The sequence below is a fragment of the Erpetoichthys calabaricus genome, chromosome 3 (genome assembly GCF_900747795.2).
Source record: "Erpetoichthys calabaricus chromosome 3, fErpCal1.3, whole genome shotgun sequence".
In the NCBI taxonomy this organism is placed as follows: Eukaryota; Metazoa; Chordata; class Cladistia; order Polypteriformes; family Polypteridae; genus Erpetoichthys; species Erpetoichthys calabaricus.
Genome location: NC_041396.2, coordinates 262,625,223 through 262,645,732, shown reverse-complemented (window position 1 = coordinate 262,645,732; position 20,510 = coordinate 262,625,223). Strand labels below are relative to the sequence as shown.

Genomic DNA, 20,510 nt, shown 5'->3' with positions numbered 1-20,510 from the left:
CACGCGCGCGCACACACACAGGCGCGGTAGAGAGAGAGGCGCGCGCACACACACAGGAGTGCGGTAGAGAGACACACACACAGGCGCTCCAGGCTCGCAAAAGAGAGACACACACACAGGCGCGAGAGCGAGAGAGAGCGAGCGAGGGACGCATAAGGTAGAGAAGGCTTGTTTTTGTTTTCAGTTCTATTTACAGTGATCGGTTCGTAGTCTGCATTGTTGCAATGTTACTTTTCTTGGTGGTTTATTAAATTACGGATTTTTCAAATGTTCATTTTTTTCCCCTGTGCTTAAAACTCATTAAAAAAAGTGTTTTTAGCGAACGGTTCCTAGCACTATAGCGCAAACTATTGCAGTGATAGTTTTCTCTGTTGTTAAAGGTTTTCTCAGTATTATTCAATGTTTTTACATTTATTTTACCATTACGCTGTGCATTCTATGGTATAATTAACTATATTTATGCTTAAAAACTAATATATATATATATATATATATATATAGGCGGAGTGGTGGCTCTGAGGCTAGGGATCTGCACTGGCAATTGGAAGGTTGCCGGTTCGCATCCCGTAAATGCCAACAGGGACTCTGCTCTGTTGGGCCCTTCAGCAAGGTCCTTAACCTGCAATTGCTGAGCGCTTTGAGTAGTGAGAAAAGCGCTATATAAATGCAAAGAATTATTATTATTAATATATATATATATATATATATATATATATATACACACACATATACACACACATACAGTTCGTACGGTCTGGAACGGATTAATTGTATTTACATACAATCCTATGGGAGAAATTGCTTCGGTTCACGACCAACTCTGTTTACGACAAGAGTTTTGGAACGAATTATGGTCGTGAACCGAGGTTCCACTGTATTTACTACTGTATACCAGTCCAGAAGGTTCAGTTTGTATTAACAACATTGTTTCAGACTACTTCAAACTAGAACATGGTACTAGACAAGGATACCCCCTGTCACTACTGTTATTTGCAATCACCACTGAGCCATTGGCAGTTCACTTTCAAAATGCTTCCGAGATGAAGGGGATTATCAGAGGACTTCAACAGAAAATATCACTATAAGCAGATGATATAGTACTATATACAGTGCATCAGGAAAGTATTCACGGCACATCACTTTTTCCACATTTTATGTTACAGCCTTATTCCAAAATGGATTAAATTAATTTTTTCCTCAGAATTGTGCACACAACACCCCATAATGACAACATGAAAAAAATTTGAGATTTTTGCAAATTTATTAAAAATAAAAAAATTGAGAAAGCATATGTACATAAGTATTCACAGCCTTTGCCATGAAGCTCGAAATTGAGGTCAGGTGCATCCTGTTTCCCCTGATCATCCTTGAGATGTTTCTGCAGCTTAACTGGAGTCCACCTGTGGTAAATTCAGTTGATTGGACATGATTTGGAAAGGCACACACCTGTCTATATAAGGTCCCACAGTTGACAGTTCATGTCAGAGCACAAACCAAGCATGAAGTCAAAGGAATTGTCTGTAGACCTCCAAGACAGGATTGTCCCGAGGCACAAATCTGGGGAAGGTTACAGAAAAATTTCTGCTGCTTTGAAGGTCCCAATGAGCACAGTGGCCTCCATCATCCGTAAGTGGAAGAAGTTCGAAACCACCAGGACTCTTCCTAGAGCTGGCCGGCCATCTAAACTGAGCGATCGGGGGAGAAGGGCCTTAGTCAGGGAGGTGACCAAGAACCCGATGGTCACACTGTCAGAGCTCCAGAGGTCCCCTGTGGAGAGAGGAGAACCTTCCAGATGGACAGCCATCTCTGCAGCAATCCACCAATCAGGCCTGTATGGTAGAGTGGCCAGATGGAAGCCACTCCTTAGTAAAAGGCACATGGCAGCCCGCCTGGAGTTTGCCAAAAGGCACCTGAAGGACTCTCTGACCATGAGAAAGAAAATTCTCTGGTCTGATGAGACAAAGATTGAACTCTCTGGTGTGAATGCCAGGCGTCACGTTTGGAGGAAAACAGGCACCGCTCATCACCAGGCCAATACCATCCCTACAGTGAAGCATGGTGGTGGTAGCATCATGCAGTGGGGATGTTTTTCAGCGGCAGGGACTGGGAGACTAGTCAGGATAAAGGGAAAGATGACTGCAGCAATGTACAGAGACATCCTGGATGAAAACCTGCTCCAGAGCGCTCTTGACCTCAGACTGGGGCGACAGTTCATCTTTCAGCAGGACACAGCCAAGATATCAAAGGAGTGGCTTCAGGATAACTCTGTGAATGTCTTTGAGTGGCCCAGACTTGAATCCGATTGAACATCTCTGGAGAGATCTTAAAATGGCTGTGCACCGACGCTTCCCATCCAACCTGATGGAGCTTGAGAGGTGCTGCAAAGAGGAATGGGCAAAACCGGCCAAGGATAGGTGTGCCAAGCTTGTGGCATCATATTCAAAAAGACTTGAGGCTGTAATTGCTGTGAAAGGTGCATCGGCAAAGTATTGAGCAAAGGCTGTGAATACTTATGTACATGTGATTTCTCAGTTTTTTATTTTTAATAAATTTGCAAAAACCTCAAGTAAACTTTTTTCACGTTGTCATTATGGGGTGTTGTGTGTAGAATTCTGAGGAAAAAAATGAATTTAATCCATTTTGGAATAAGGCTGTAACATAACAAAATGTGGAAAAAGTGATGCGCTGTGAATACGTTCCTGATGCACTGTATATATATTTATATAAATCCTTTTTGGCAAATATGTCTTTTAGACATGTGTGTTTTATTGAATTATTGAAAAATCCTCCTGACTGAATTGAACCTATTTGTATTTGCAGAGGCTTGAATAGTCAAATTTATTTGTAATTGTGTTTGTTTTAGAAGTGTATATTATATTTATATATCTCTCTATTATATAAAAAATTCTTGGGACGGGACAAGAGTTTTTCAGAGAGATGAGACTAGACATTTTCAGAGAGGTAATTTCACATCCCGCAAGACGAGACTTTGTGCCAAGAGGTCTAACAGGTCCAAGCGGGGGCGGAAATAAAAGACAAACAGTAGAAGAAGAAAAGACAAAGAGAAGACGACAAAGTAGAATGTCGTAAAGAGGTTCAAAAACATTGGCGCGATACATACTTTTTTCACGTTGTCATTATAGGGGTGTTGTGTGTAGAATTCTGAGGAAAAAAATGAATTTAATCCATTTTGGAATAAGGCTGTAACATAAGAAAATGTGGAAAAAGTGATGCGCTGTGAATACTTTCCTGATGCACTGTATATACATATATCAGATCCACAAAATACTGTGCCTGCATTTCTAACTCAACTAGCAGAATTTCAAAAGTTAAAAAGTTATCTGGAAAAGTGTGCTTTTGTCAGTGAACTCTCTACCACACAACATTAGATTGGACACCTTCTCTTTTATCATCACAGATCAGTTTAAACACCTAGGGCTAAACATCATAAGTAAACATAAAGCTCTTTCAACAAAATTTTTTTGTCTGCATGGAAAAATGTAAATAAGACTTGCATAGATGGTCTATCCTCCATCTCACTTCAGCAGGGAGAATTAACATTGTCAAGATGAATGTCCTTCCTAAGCTTCTTTTTCTATTTCAAAGCATCCCCATATACATTAACAAATAATTTTTTAAGAAACTAGATTCAATCATAACCTCATTTATTTGGAATTCAAAACATCCACGCATCCAAAGGGCAACGTGTCATGGCTCTACCTAACATTCAATTTTATTATTGGCCGGCAAACATACAAGCTATAAGAACCTGGACATTGACATAAATAGATAAACACACACAGGCTTGGTCAGCAATAGAAATAAAATCCTGCAGTAATTCTTTATATTCCTTGCTTTCTGCCCCAGTAAATACAAGTTAAAATCAATATACTAACAACCCAATTGTCCCTCATTTACTCAGAATATGGAACCAATGTAGGAAGTACTTCTACTTCAACATAGAGAAGCGTTTATCTGTGGCACCTCTACATGATAACCTTTTTCCACCCTCTCAAACTTGCACAGTTTTTAATGTCTGGAAAATGTACAGATTTGTAAATAGATAATGTCTTTGCATCCCACGAACAATTACACTATAAATTTAGTTTCCCATCAACACAACTTTCCCACTATTTCCAAATTAGAAACTTTGCTAAACAAAATCTGTCCGATTTTCCTCACCTCCCACCTATAACTATTCCGGAAGAAATATCGATCAGTCATGAGGACTCAGACAACACTTCTATAATATATAAAATTTTAAAGTTCTTTACTTTCAAAGATCCCAGAGTACAATGGGAAAAGGATATCTTACTCAACAGTTTAGAAAAGGAGTGATAGGCAGCCATGCGCAGAATTCACTCTATCTCCATATGCACAAAGCATGCAATTATTCAACTTTAAATCTAAGTTGAGCACATCTATCTTGTTTAAAATTGTCCAAAAATTTTCCAGGGCAAGATCCAAAATGCAAATGAGCTCCAGCCTCATTGGGCCATATGTTTTGGGCGTACACCAAATTTACAGCATTCTGGACCAAAATTTTTAAATGCCTATCAGACAGTCTTGGTGTCACAATCACTCCTAATCCCATTAACAGCTATGTCTGATGTACTCCCAAATGGGTTTAAAGTGGAGAATGACAAACAAACTAATTGCCTTTACTTCACTATTAGCACAAAGACCTATCTTGCTCAACTGGAAGAATCCTAGCCCACCTCTTTTAAGTCAATGGGTAACTGATGTTAAATACTATTTGAAATTGGAAAAAAATCCAATTCCCACTAAGATGATCTGTTCAAAACTTTAAAAACCTGGCAGGATCTAATCAATAACATTTTAGAAAAAGTTTTTAAATTGGGGAAATGGATTCTCTTCCCTCGCACTTTGGTCAGCGGCTGTTGTATGTAAAGTGCTTTATAAATAAAGTTGACTTGACTTTTCTACTCTTAAAGTTTTACTCTGGCTGTTGGCCTTCCTCTCTTTCTCTTGGGTGGAGGTTGAATTAAATTTAGTTTTGTTAAGTATGACTTGTTTGTATGGAATGTTACTTGCTTATAATAAAATAAATTTAAAAACATGTATGTGAAATGGGCTTTAAGTAATTTAGAAGAAAACAATGAAAATACAAACAATTTTGCATCATTCCTAACTAAATTAAAATGCAGCCTACCTTAAAGTTTCAAACCACAGAAACAAAGACTATGACCTCTCAAAGGCAAGATAATTTTCTTCATTAATTGTTCTTGACTTTCTATTTGTTCTTTAAACTCAACTTACTGGCTCATTATTTTGTATTGCCACTGCATTTTATATTAAAATACTGTACTAAAAAGAACTCAGCTATGCTGGGTCCAATTTAATATTTTTGATTAATTTTTAATAGCAGCACTATATGCCATTTCCCTATAAATTGCACTTTTTATGCCTATATTAAAACTGTACAACAGAAACTTACTCTACAACAGTTTTTATAAATGTAGAAAATTCATATATTCAGAGGAAAAATTAATTAGAGTCAACCCCATTCACCCTGCAATAAAGGCATAATAATTTCAGGCTTATTGCAGCTTTGCTTCCCTAGTTACATCTGTGGATCATCTTCGATGCTTTTGTATCAATCTGAGGCATCGCCAAAAAAGTGAACACCTCACTTTCTATAGGGTGGTCCACAGCATATTGTTTTTAAAAGTTTATCTAAATGGAGACTATAAATTGGCTATGGAATTATGTTGGGTGTGCACATGTACCCTTCTACAGTGTGTTGTCACGTTTTCCAGGGCTTGATACTACCTTACTGTACCAATCAGAAAACATCATTGCACTAATGCAATATTATTTGAAAATGAACAGTGTCAGATCGGGTGCAAATTTATGCTGATGCTGTTAGTTAGGGTCAGATCAGGAGGGTGGGTGGGAGAGCGTGAACATGACCGAGAAAATAAAACTGAAAAAAAAAAAAGCTAACTTTTACAAGTACCATAAATTTACACCCAATCTGACGCTGTTCGTTTTCAAATAATATTGCATTAGTGTGATGATGTTTTCTGATTGGTACTATTCCGGTCATAAAATGATTTCTTCGAAATGTCACATATATTTGTCTTTTTTTTTTTTTTTTTTTGCCCGGTGCTGCGTTGACATCATGGACCCGAAGGCATGAGCTTATTCAGTGCTAGCAGGAGCATGTGGGTGGCCGGTTGCTGTGTGCTACAACATGCTTGACCTGGCGGCGATCAATGCACATGTACTGTACAAGGCATGCATGGGACCACTAAGAAAAGTGTTCTTTGTTCACCTTGCAGAGGAACTTTATTGTCGCTTCTTACAAGAAAAGGTGATGGAAAAAGAAAGAGGATACAACATCGACAAGCTTCTGTTCCAAGACCACCACTTCCCCCAAGAAAGCAAACTCAGTCACTGTCAGGTGCCCTTTCAATGCAACAGGAACCACAGCTCAGAGTACACTGCCACAGGTACACATGTCGTAAATGTAAGAAGGACAGTCCTTGGGTGTATGGGAAATGTTAACATTTGAATTTAATGATTACATATAGTACGGAGCGATCAGTTCTATATTCTTTCCTCTGCATGTCCTGAAGTACAAAAGAAACACCACCATGCACCAAAATGTGGAGATTGGGTAAGATCAAAGAAGAAAAAAAAAAAAAAAAAACGCAGTCACTGATTACAACCACAAGAAGGTATTCAAATGAATATGAATAATGTTGCATCAGTGCCACAATGTTTTCCAAAGTGTACTATACAGGCCATAAAATTAATTATTCCAAATATCATATATTTCTATGTCTCTGTTGTTTGTTAGTGCAGGTTTTACAAGTACTATAAATTTATACCAGCTGTACACACACCAATCAAATGTATGTTTTTATTGTATAATATTAACAATAACAGCAGCTCACTACTCAAAACGGTAAATTTGCGAGGCACCTAGGCTCAAACCCGTGGCCTTTTGATTATAAGTCGGCAGTTCTTACAACTGCACCACAGAAGCTGTCGTATTGCACTTACACCTTTTGTAAAAGTGTTTATTTGATATTTGGAATTCACCCTTCACACATACATTTCATGTCAAAATTTTGTCATTTATTACTAAAACATGAAAAATGTTTTTGTTTTAACGATATGTTTGCATAGATTGTTGTAGACATGGAACACACATGAAATGTGTGTATTCCAAATAACGATCTATTATTTCTCCTCTAAAACTCCAGCACTTCACTCCAAGATAATCAAGGCTTGATCTGGGAGAACTTCTTGCCCCGTTTGAGGCGGTGGGGGGGTATAGCATGCTGCTTGTGCTTATCGATACATTTGCAAGACAAAAGACGCTGACAGAGGTGCGAAGGGATTTAAAGTGGGCTGGATTATGGGTTTTTTCATAGGCTTTAGCAATTCTAGTGTTAATTACTTCTTTGGTTTCAAGCCCTGCCTGGCTCCCTACTCCTGACGTCACGCTTCCTCCTCCCCTTGGCCCACAGCCTCTGTCTCAGATTAGCGCGAATATATCACTCCTGCAAGTGAACTATGATTCTTAGAGCCATGAGAGAAGTTGCAAAATCAACCAGAATGTTCAAGCAAATTCTAGAAAAAAGTCCGATCTAAATCTGTTAAGTAGTTTTCTTGTTCGCTAGCTAAGCGGATGTAAGATACGTCCCGAGGCTGGTGCGTGAGTGAGGAGGGCCCTGCACCCCCTTTCCTTTGGCCTGCAGCCTGTGTCTCGGAATCGTGCAAATAAATCAGTACCACAAGCAAACTATGATACTTTGCGCGATGAGAGAGGACGCAAAAATCAACCAGAGTGCTCAAGCAAATTATAGAAAAAAACCCGATCAAAATTCATTAAGTAGTTCTCTCATGAAAAGCAGGCAGACAGATGTTGGATTTTATATGTATATACATATATATATATATATATATACATATATATATATATATATATATATATATATATATATATACACACACACACACACACATACTAGCCATCCCCCACGTATTAGTGAAACAGGATAGTGAGGAGCGCCCCGCCCAGCTCTCTTCCCCCTCCCCTCGGCCCGCAGCCTCTGTCTCGGATTAGCGAGAATATATCGCTCCTGCAAGCGAACTATGATTCTTAGCGCAATGAGAGAAGTCATAAAATCAACTGGAATGTTCATGCAAATTATGTAAAGAAAAAAAAGATTAAATCCATTAAGTAGTTCTCTCGTTCGCTAACTAAGCGGTGTTAAGGTTACGCCCTGAGGCAGATGCGCGAGTGAGGAGGGCCCACCCCCCTTCCTGCAGCCCGACGAGTCTCTCTTGGATTTGCGGTAATAAATCGTTAATGCAAGTGAAATATGGTACATAGCATGATGAGAAAAGTCGCAAAATCAACTGAATGTTCAAGCAAATTATAGAAAAAAACCTGATCTAAATCCATTAAGTAGTTCTCTCGTGAAAAGCAGGCAGACATACAAACTGGTCTAAAAAACCTTACAAAATTTTGTGCTTGGACCACAAAACTTTTAAAACCGTTTCTTAGTGAGCACCTATGGGCCTACCTACATTCCAAATTTCAAGACCCCAGTCCTCATGGTTCGGGAGATTTTGTGATGAGTGAGTCAGTGGTATTTGGCATATACAGTATATATTATATATATATATATATATATATATATATATATATATATTATATATATTTATATAAATATATTAATATATATTATATAAATATATTAATATATATATATATAAATAATATAAATTAATATATTAATATATATATATATATATAAATAATATAAATTAATATATTCATATATATATATATATATATTCATATATATATATATATATATATATATATATATATATATATATATATATATATATTAATTATATTTAGATATATAGTTCTATAGATGTTGAGCTCTGCAGTATTAAGTCATATTTAAAATCCCTACTTTTCCACCAAATACTAAACAGCAAATACAATGGGCAACACCTCAACACCACATTACTTTGAATCGAATGGAACAGTATGACAAGACCATAGTAAAAATAGTGACGAGTGTTAAAGTGACTAGAGTTTATACTACATGAGCATGTCCATTTATTACTGTAGAAATGGGTGGTTTAATAATAGGGGCCGTATAATAAAATTTACATTATGAGTAACTTGTTAGTTTCTCTGGTTTCAAGTCAAAATAAAAAAAAAAAACTGCAGGCAGGTTTAAATTCTTCTAGCTAACCAAAAATATTTGCCAAGAAGTTATTTTAGTGCAACTTATCAAACATATGTAATCATTAAGTAGTGTGTTTTCATCTTGTTTTTCTAAAGACTGTAGGATTATGATGATATTACTGCTGTTCAGTAAGAATTGTAATACCCTAAGTTCTTGTCTATAAGCCACCGCTTATCTAAGGAAAAAAGTTGTGAAAATGAAAAAATAGAATATCGGTTTATACATAAGTCCGGTTTATACAGTAATCCCTCCTCCATCGCGGGGGTTGCGTTCCAGAGCCACCCGCGAAATAAGAAAATCCGCGAAGTAGAAACCATATGTTTAAATGGTTATTTTTATATTGTCATGCTTGGGTCACAGATTTGCGCAGAAACACAGGAGGTTGTAGAGAGACAGGAACGTTATTCAAACACTGCAAACAAACATTTGTCTCTTTTTCAAAAGTTTAAACTGTGCTCCATGACAAGACAGAGATGACAGTTCTGTCTCACAATTAAAAGAATGCAAACATATCTTCCTCTTCAAAGGAGTGTGTGTCAGGAGCACAGAATGTCACATAGATAGAGAAAACAATCTCTAGCAAACAAATCAATGGTGCTGTTGGGCTTTTAGGTATGCGAAGCACAGCAGCACAAAGCTGTTGAAGGCAGCAGCTCACACCCCCTCCGTCAGGAGCAGGGAGAGAGAGAGAGAGAGAGAGAGAGTTTGTTTTTCAGTCAAAAATCAATACGTGCCCTTCGAGCTTTTAAGTATGCGAAGCACTGTGCAGCATGTCGTTTCAGGAATCAATTTTACAAAAGATAGCAACGTGAAGATAATCTTTCAGCATTTTTAGACGAGCGTCCGTATCGTCTAGGTGTGCGAACAGCCCCCCTGCTCAATCCCCATACGTCAGGATCACAGATAGTCAGCGCAAGAGAGAGAGAAAAGCAAGCAATCTAGCTTCTCAGCCATCTGCCAATAGCGTCCCTTGTATGAAATCAACTGGGCAAACCAACTGAGGAAGCACGTACCAGAAATTAAAAGACCCATTGTCCGCAGAAATCCGCGAACCAGCAAAAAATCCGCGATATACATTTAAATATGCTTACATATAAAATCACAATTTAAATGACCGCTACACGTGCGTGTTGACTCTGCGACGCCCAGAGCAGAAAGAACGCGCTCCGGCCGCTCCAACCGCGCCATGCGGGGAGTGAGAGAGACGCCAATATCTCACACTCTCTCCCCCCTTAAAGAAATTAAATGGGTGCGAGTGAGACCACTGACCTCCCTCCCTTCTATTAGTTATAGGTTATAGTACGTTCGGCTTATCCATGAGTCCGGCTTATCTATGATAAGATTTTATTTTAAAAATTCGTATGATTTTTGGTCTCCGGCTTATGCACGAGTCCGGCTTATAGACAAGAACCTAGGGTAATATAAGGCTTAAGTAAACAACAGCCAAAAAAGGGTGATAAGTAATTGATAGGTAATTAAGTTCTAGCGAAGGATATATTTTGTGACAGTTAAGTCAAGAAGAATACAACTGATGTACACCGTTAAATTATACTGTCTAATACAGATAAAGAAGAGTGTACTTTGTCTTACTTCCATTCATTAAATATCTAATTAAAAGCTTAAGCTCCGATTCAGCACTTAATATGAATAAATGTTATATTTTAATTAACCAAAGGAGAGGGGGAAAAAAAATTATGTTGCACATCCCTTAGTTTTAAGACCATTATTGTTTTGCTTTGTTACAATTAGAGTTGTACCCATAAGAAGATAGGAAGAAATTTTTGCATCTTTTTAACTATTTGTTAAATTGTTTTACAGATTTCCTTTTCATAAAATGTGCAGTCATATAAACACTTCTGTCTGATATCAGTTAATTTTTAAAATTCTACCAACTTACTTGCACCCCGTTTTATGCATATCAGACTTTATATATTTCAGAGAAAATTAAGAAAGGTCATTATCTAATTTCACCTGGGGAGGCTGCAAGGGACTGACATCCGATTTAGACTCCTCTTCATCATCTTCATTTAGACTACTGTCAATGAAATCAATCTGCTCTGTATCCCCATTTGCTATGAAAAGAAAAAGTAAGTCTGAGAATAGTAACAGTTGAGTAAAATAAAGAAACCGTGGTAAGACCCCTGGTTTTATCAGTAATATTCTAGCACATATCCTACATCAGTACCATTTAAGCTGGAAGAGGGTAGAGACTTGATCTCTTTCTGAAGCTTGTTTTCTCTTGTGATATCTGCCATTCGGAGAGACAATTCTGAGAATTCGTCTGCTGACTGTAAATGAAGACAAAACACAAACAAACAAAAAAAAAAAAACTTAGAACTACTGGAAAATAAAGGTCTATAATTAATTATAACCTCCCTAGAGTTACATTTTTTTGGCTTAAACAAAGACATTTTAATTAAATCTCATCTTTCCACCGTAAAATGTTCAAAACACTAAAAGTACAAAGACACAAGTGTATAAAGTATAATGACAAAAAATAATGATGAATAATAATACTATGAAACAAATCTATTGTAAAAAAAATCCTGGAGAGAAACAGTAGGGCTTTGAGATGTGATCTTCACGTTAAGATCACGGAAGACCATTAAAAGACCCGCGAGGACCTTAAACATGAGACTTTGTGCCAAGAGATTGACCCAGGACCGTCTCGCGATGATGTAGAACGTGAGATGCTTGCAAGACACGCCCTATTAATATCAAATAAGACAACGGGGCAGCAAAACATTCAGTCGTGTGAAGGATTTGAGCACACACAGATCCAGGGTCTCAGCGCATATAAGGACAATACGTTATAAATGAAACATTGACGACTAAGCGAAGAAGAAAGCAGCATGGAGAAAAGAGACTCAAAAGCGTTGGGAGAGAAAAAAAAGAGCAAAAAAGAAAAAATAATCTAGGTGCAAATTCAGAAAATAAGGGAAGTAATTATCAGCCCGTAACAAGTGGAACTGAAACAAAGCACGTCCAATCGGGCTCAGAATTAAAAGAGTAAAAGACAAAGTAGAACTTCATAAAGATGTTCACAAACATTGGCGCTATACACATGCAGAGCAGATTATGAAAGCAGTGGAATTCGAAAGGCTCAAAAAAAAAAAAAAAAAAAAAAAAGTATGCGCGATACAAATGTGGAGAAAGTTAAAGAATATGAAAGTAGGAAAATTAGAAAGTACAAAAAAAAGAAAGTAAAGTTCGCAGTAGCACAAACAAACAAATTATTACTCAAAAAAGGGAAAATAATCACCATGGACCAGGTGTCATTGAAAAAAAAGCAGGACAAAGTGAGGTCAGAAATAAAAAACAGGGCAGAAAATAAAGTAAAACGTCATAAAGAGGTTACAAAACAAAGGGGCCAAACACATGCAGAGCATGTTAGAGATAATGAAAACTGGAATTCAAAAGACTCAAAAAAAAAAAAAAAACACGTAGGAGCGAAACACAAAAAAAAAAACACGTAGGAGCGAAACACATGCAGAGCAAGATACAGAATATGAAAGCAAAAATAAAAAAGTAAACATCGCATTAGCGCAAAAAATGACAAATTATTACTCGGACAAATAACTAAAAGGCGAATAGAGATCGAATATATGGACATAGGTGATATGTCAGAAGTATGTAAATATTGTAAGGCTTTGAAGTTTAAGTCAGAGAATTTCAAAAATGTGTTTTACCTCACATGCATGTATTGGTTACTTTGCAAAAAAAATTATTAACTACTGATGATGTAGATCGCTTTGTCTGTGCTGAAATTCCAAACAGAGAAATCTATCCTGAATTATGGTACAAAGTCATTAAACACGTCTCACTGACCTCATTTAAAAGATTCAGCATATTGGGACTCAAAAGATTCCAAATATTGTTTTTACAGAAGTTCTGAAATAAAAGTGAAACTAATGAAATAGCAACAATTCAAAGAAAAAAAAAATCTTAAAAGTGTGTATCCGGAAAACCAAACACGGGAGTTGGCGAGCGAAGCCCCCTAGTAATAATAATAATGATGATGATGCTAATACTGTATATACAGTCAAACTGTCTTTTGTGTGGTATTTCTTTGAAAATTGCTTAGGTGTAGGGTCATTTACCCGACACTGTTCAGCACAACTGTTCTTTCTCAACATTTCTTTCAATCATGTCATCATCAAGATAACTTCAGGAAAGTAAGTGGATCTTTGCTGTCAATGTTCACATTTACTTCTGCTTGCCCCACAAAATCAAAATGAGGTGGTACTGGTTTATTTGAAGCAGGGTCAACAGAAACCAAAATGTGAGCGTCACTTTAGGATTCATTAGAATCACTTTCAGTTTCACTGTCCACTTCAATTTCACTGCCTAAAGAAATCTTCACTTCATCATCACTGCTCATATCAATGTCAGGAGTGCGTAACACCTGGACTGCAGAAAAACGTTTCTTACCAGACGTCATTATGAGGCTAGGAGAAGACACGTCTACACAGTTGGTAATACTCGGGCCTGATGCTGTTCACATTTTTATAGCCCGAGTAATCCTCAGGTCTAACACTTACATGAGATGTGTCTCAACAGCTGTCTGAGTGACACAAGGGACTAATGCTTTTAGCACTGTTTTCAAAGCCCGAGTAACAATCGGTTCTAACATTAGGGAATTTAATAAATAAAAAAAAAAAAATACTTTGAAACCCCCAGAGGTATATTTTCTCCAACATCCTCACCAGCTGGAATGTTTTGTTTCTTCTACTCTCTGACCACTAACCATAGCCTAGGTTATTAAATCAAACCAAGACTTTTACCATTTTAATCATCACAGACTTCCAAATTAGGGTCTCTTCCATTCAATTTTCTTTTACTATTTCTAAAGCACTGTGGGCTATAATTATGCATGAAAATGAGCTAAATAATGTGCATATTCTCAGATGTTTACTGCATCCAGCCCTTAAAGGTCATAATAAACTTAGGATGGTGTATGACAATGTATTAAAATGCCAAAAAATACTATAAGGTTAAAAGCCATGTGCTTTACTCAACATCCTCAACCAGTGTTGCATCTGTCTCCAACAGAAGTGGCGCAGTGGTAGTGCTGTTGCTTTGCCGTAAGGAGACTGCGGAATATTGTGGGTTCGCTTCCTGGTTCCTCCCTGTGTGGATAGCGCTTTGAGTACTGAGAAAAGCGCTATACAAATGTAATGATTTATTATTATGCTACTTTCCTTTTTAAGAAAACAGTAATGTGAATTAACTATATTAACCTTTATCAATCTAACATGGTTTGCAGAGTGAGTATATGTGGAACCAAATTAGTACATTTACTAGCCAACCTGCGGCGTAGCATACGCTGCATAATTATGTATTGATGGGTGAACACTTCCTGAAAGACACAGTTGTCCAAATGGGGTGGGTTTGAGGATACGACTGTAGGTGAATAAAAAGATGGAACTCTGGAGAGGGCAACATACAATTGTTCGTGACTCAAAACTGGAGGACCGCCGTCGCACCTCCACCTCCCAAAGCGAGGGATGGGGCTGGACGGCGCTCGGGCGCGGAGGGCGGAACGGGGGGAGAGGGGAAGGACGCCCATTCTGCCCCGGCCCCCACCATTCTAGTCTGCTGATTTCTTAGTCATCGTTCAGTACGCACTGCCTGCTCATGTGCCCGCCCCCAACTCCTCACCTGAGTCGCTTTCGTCTGTGTACAGTCCACATGCACCTGTGAGTCACGTTGACTGTTCATTTTCCAAACACTGCCTCAGTCACTTTCGTCTCTGCTACAGTCCACATGCACCTCTGAGCCACGTTGACTTATCATTGTCCTTTGCGGTTCTGGCTGCTTTTCTATATATAATCCACCAAGTCACCCGACCATGGTAGTAGCGACAAGGGGTGTGTACAAAGGCCAGGGACTTAATCAGTGCGAGTGTATGACCTGCACTTACTGGGAATTCCTCATTCGTGGGGAACAATTGCAAGCCCCAGTCTCCATCATGAATGGGGTTCAACAGCTTAGCCACACCTCTCGGCGCCGGGTAGACACATGTTGATTCAATCAGTGTAGCGTGCGTGCAGCACCGGACATCTAAGGGCATCACAGACCTGTTATTGCTCAATCTCACGTGGCTGAAAGCCACTTGTCCCGCTAAGAAGTTGGATGCGGACTGCTCTTTTGTTGCGTAACTATTTAGCAGGAGGGAGTCTCGTTCGTTATCGGAATTAACCAGACAAATCGCTCTACCAACTAAGAACGGCCATGCACTACCACCCACAGAATCGAGAAAGAGCTATCAATCTGTCAATCCTCTCCGTGTCCGGGGTGAGGTTTCCCGTGTTGAGTCAAATTAAGCAAAAGGCTCCACACCTGGTGGTGCCCTTCCGCCAATTCCTTTAAGTTTCAGCTTTGCAACCATACTCCCCCCAGAACCCAAAGACTTTGGTTACCCAGTTGGCTGCCCGGCGGGTCATGGGAATAACACCGCCGGATCGGCAGTCGGCTTTGTTTATGGTCGGAACTACGACGGTATGTGATCATCTTTGAACCTCCGACCTCGTTCTTGATTAATGAAAACATTCTTGGCAAATGCTTTCACTCTCGCTCGAATTGTTGGTGGGTGGGGCTCTGTGAGTTGGCAGGCGTGGCTCTGTCGTGCGTGTGCCATGGTCGGCTGCTTAGTGAATTGTTGGTGGGTGTGGCTCTGTCTTGCGTGCGTCTTGCTTGCCATGGACTTAGTGAATTCTTAAGAGTTGGTGGGCGTGGCTCTGAGTTGTCATCGTATCCCATGGTCTTAGAGTTGGTGGGCGGGATGCTGGTAACAGGCGGGCGTGTGTTCTCGTCCCATGCTCTTAGAGTTGGTGGGCGTGGCTCTGTGAGTTGTCATGCGTATCCCATGGTTGTCTTGCGTGCCCTGTCAGCTGCTTAGTGAATTATATATATATATATATATGATTTTTTAAATACATTAATAAGTGGCTACTTGGTGAACATCTACCTTTTTTTTTTTTTGCACAAAGTAAATACTTGCACACTTTATTGTTACCCATGTGTTTACATGTTCTCCTTTTTTCTGATTGGGTTTCTCCAGATACTAAACACTTCAGTGAATTCTTCTCAAAGCTAAGGCTCTAAGATTGGTTTATGTGATAATTATCACTAGGATTCTATTCCCTGATAAATTACAGAATTTCTTGTAAAAATGGAAGAAATTACTTTATTTCCAGGATTTTACAAGATGGGCAGGATTTGGCAAATTGGTAGTCTGAATGCCCGGGACTGTCAGCTTTTAATCCAGGACAACTTAACTATACACTTGTGGACAATCAGATGTTTCGCATCTTAATAGTCTATGCAATATTATCACCACATGCTGCACACAGATGTATTTCTGAATATGTGCAGATGTGGGTGCAGCACCGTGTATCCCAAATGGTAAATTTCAACTAGAGGCTGGTTACGTGGATGCCAGAATGATATCCAAAGGACTGAATATCATGAAAGCACAAGGATAACTTCTTTTCATCATTTGCACTACCCACTCAAAAGAACATTATACTCTTCCCTCCTACCCTGCTCTTGTTAAATGGGTCTACACACACACACACACACACACACACACACACACACACACAAAGTGAGCAATATAGCAAAATTGTGCAGAAAGTCTATAAAAAAGCAAGAAAAATAGTGTTGGCTGTAAAGCAACTGGGTCAGTAAAGGCATTCCAAAAGTTAATTGTAACCTCTCATCACTTACAGAGACATAAATACAGTAATAATTATTGCAAACTTGTTATGAATTAAAAAAAAAGGACAGGACAAGACCCACTGCTGCTTCAATAACAGTTAAAAGTCAAAGAAATCATAATTGCAAAATTACAAAACAGTATTATGGCAAAAACAAATTGAAAATAACTTCAAATACTATAAGAACCTTTATAGCAGAATAAATATGGAAGATATTCCACAAAATAGCAATGACTGCAGGGAATGGACACCATCACAACCAAGTCAGAAAATGTGTATGCAGTGAGCATCCAGAAACCACATATAAAAGTGGTCTTTTTTTTAAAGGCAAAACTAACTTTAGGGCTGCAATATCTAACAAATGCTAATGCAGTACTAAGAAATTTCATTAAATGTACAAATTGAAAACAAAAATGTACAATGATACAGCAGGTAGGTAAACTCTTTTCAACTGAAATGGTTTGCTTTACCTAAATAATTCAGCAACCTGTTCATAACATGTAATAGCTTGAATGTTTTAACAATGCTCAGCCTTAGGAAATGAGTATTAGCCTTTTGAAATTAGAGGGCTATACTCCACTACAAACAGATCTTTCTTTATGCAGTCAAAGAAACAAATCTCACAAAAAAAGTAAGATGCTCACTATTAACTGCTATGTACTGTGGAGAACTAACAGATATACTGGAGGTTGTGAAAATGTTCCTTACTATTACCCTAAACACTGAAGAGTGTAAAGATGCTTCTTCAGGCTAAAACCTTATCCTTACTAACATGAGGACCCTCTTAATGGTCCAAGTGTGATACATTTTAATGCAGATGTATACATAGATAACTATAACTGGCTATGATCAACGAAAGGTGTATGACACTGTAAAGGACATACTGCACTTTAGAATAACCCTAAAAGAAAAAGTGATGATGTTTTTGACAAAAAGTAATTAATGGGGTCTAGATTAGGTCTCAAAAACAAAATTTGACAATACAATATAAATGCAGCATTTCATTTAATTTTTGATAAAACTAATTTTATATACAGTTAGGTCCATAAATATTTGGACAGAGACAACTTTTTTCTAATTTTGGTTCTGTACATTACCACAATGAATTTTAAATGAAACAACTCAGATGCAGTTGAAGTGCAGACTTTCAGCTTTAATTCAGTGGGGTGAACAAAACGATTGCATAAAAGTGTGAGGCAACTAAAGCATTTTTTTAACACAATCCCTTCATTTCAGGGGCTCAAAAGTAATTGGACAAATTAAATAACTTGAAATAAAATGTTCATTTCTAATACTTGGTTGAAAACCCTTTGCTGGCAATGACAGCCTGAAGTCTTAAACTCATGGACATCACCAGATGCTGGGTTTCCTCCTTTTCAATGCTCTGCCAGGCCTTTACTGCAGTGGCTTTCAGTTGCTGTTTGTTTGTGGGCCTTTCTGTCTGAAGTTTAGTCTTCAACAAGTGAAATGCATGCTCAATTGGGTTAAGATCAGGTGACTGACTTGGCCATTCAGGAATTTTCCACTTCTTTGCTTTAATAAACTCCTGGGTTGCTTTGGCTGTATGTTTTGGGTCATTGTCCATCTGTATCATGAAACGCCGCCCAATCAATTTGACTACATTTAGCTGGATTTGAGCAGACAGTATGCCTCTGAACACCTCAGAATCATTCGGCTGCTTCTGTCCTGTGTCACATCATCAATAAACACTAGTGTCCCAGTGCCACTGGCAGCCATGCACGCGCAAGCCATCACACTGCCTCCACCGTGTTTTACAGATGATGTGGTATGCTTTGGATAATGAGCTGTTCCACGCCTTCTCCATACTTTTTTCTTGCCATCATTCTGGTAGAGGTTGATCTTGGTTTCATCTGTCCAAAGAATGTTTTTCCAGAACTGTGCTGACTTTTTTAGATGTTCTTTAGCGAAGTCCAATCTAGCCTTTCTATTCTTGAGGTTTATGAGTGGCTTGCACCTTGCAGTCACCCTCTGTATTTACTTTTATGCAGTCTTCTCTTTATGGTAGACTTGGATATCGATACGCCTACCCCCTGGAGAGTGTTGTTCACTTGGTTGGCTGTTGTGAAGGGGTTTCTCTTCACCATGGAAATGATTCTGCGATCATCCACCACTGTTGTCTTCCGTGGACGTCCAGGTCTTTTTGTGTTGCTGAGTTCACCAGTGCTTGCTTTCTTTCTCAGGATGTACCAAACTGTAGATTTTGCCACTCGTAATATTGTAGCAATTTCTCAGATGGGTGTTTTCTGTTTTCGCAGCTTAAGGATGGCTTCTTTCACCTGCATGGAGAGCTCCTTTGACCGCATGTTGTCTGTTCACAGCAAAATCTTCCACAAGCAAGCACCACACCTCAAATCAACTCCAGGCCTTTTATCTGCTTAATTGATAATGACATAATGACGGACTTGGCCACACCTGCCCAAGAAATAGCCTTTGAGTCAATTGTCCAATTACTTTTGAGACCCTGAAATGAAGGGATTGTGTTAAAAAATGCTTTAGTTGCCTCACATTTTTATGCAATCGTTTTGTTCACCCCATTGAATTAAAGCTGAAAGTCTGCACTTCAACTGCATCCGAGTTGTTTCATTTAAAATTCATTGTGGTAATATACAGAACCAAAATTAGAAAAAAGTTGTCTCTGTCCAAATATTTATGGACCTAACTGTATATCATAAAAAGACCACATATGAACATGACATAATCCTTTAAAAATCATCTATCACCCTTGAGAAAGCCACTAGTACATACCTTTAAATATTTTCAAGTCAAATTTCAAATAACATTACATTCTAACAGTCTCTGGTATTAACTTTCACTTAATAGAAGTTAATTACTTGTTTATTTCTTACCTAGAGAGCCTCCTGGGAATTAGTGTGCTAGATTACTTTACTAAAAATAAAACATACTATCATCTGAAGTTAGCAACATTAAAGTTTAGTTTTTGCCTACCTCATTACCAGACCATCGCTTGCTTCCACTGTCAACACTATTAAAACCAGAGTCCAGACCCCCATATTGCCGCAGTGGGTAAAATTCATCAGAAAGGCTGTATTGGAAATAAAAACAGGAAATAAAGAAAACGGACCGCAAATCCAAACAGTTTAACTAATATATAATCAAATCACTTTGTGGTTCTTTTTCCCCCTCCATTAATGTCTTGGATCAAATAATTCATTTCCTTTTCATCAGTTCTTCACTCACAAAAATGGAATCTATTTTCTTCTTCCTTATTCCATTACACTACATAAATTACAAAAGGAACTAATTCAACTTTTAAAAAAAAATGAATACTTCAGAAATCTAAAACTGGACAGGGATGGAAGACAACTGTCATCTCTTATACAGAGTAGTAAAAACACAAATTAAGAGATTATGGAAATAACTGGACAAAAATGAATGCATAGCCACTTGGTTAGTGATGAAAAAAGTTATGTCCTATGTGCACTGCTAAGTGTATCAAATGTCACTAAACACTCAACAAGTAAGTATTTGGTGGTTCAGAACTGATCTAGAATATGGTGCT

The 20,510-nt window shown here is 38.2% G+C and overlaps 1 protein-coding gene across 5 annotated transcripts in view; it reads right to left on the bottom strand.

The window, feature by feature from the left end:
- Nucleotides 1-20,510, bottom strand: part of lrch4 (leucine-rich repeats and calponin homology (CH) domain containing 4) — a 202,401-nt gene that overhangs the window by 56,875 nt on the left and 125,016 nt on the right. For all 5 annotated transcript variants that reach the window (XM_028798171.2, XM_051924068.1, XM_051924069.1 and 2 more), the window contains exons 7-9: nt 19,937-20,033; nt 11,434-11,536; nt 11,220-11,320 (exon numbers count right to left, since the gene is read on the bottom strand). In XM_028798171.2, the coding sequence (XP_028654004.1) occupies nt 11,220-11,320; nt 11,434-11,536; nt 19,937-20,033 (301 nt within the window). The remainder of the gene's footprint in view (nt 1-11,219; nt 11,321-11,433; nt 11,537-19,936; nt 20,034-20,510) is intronic.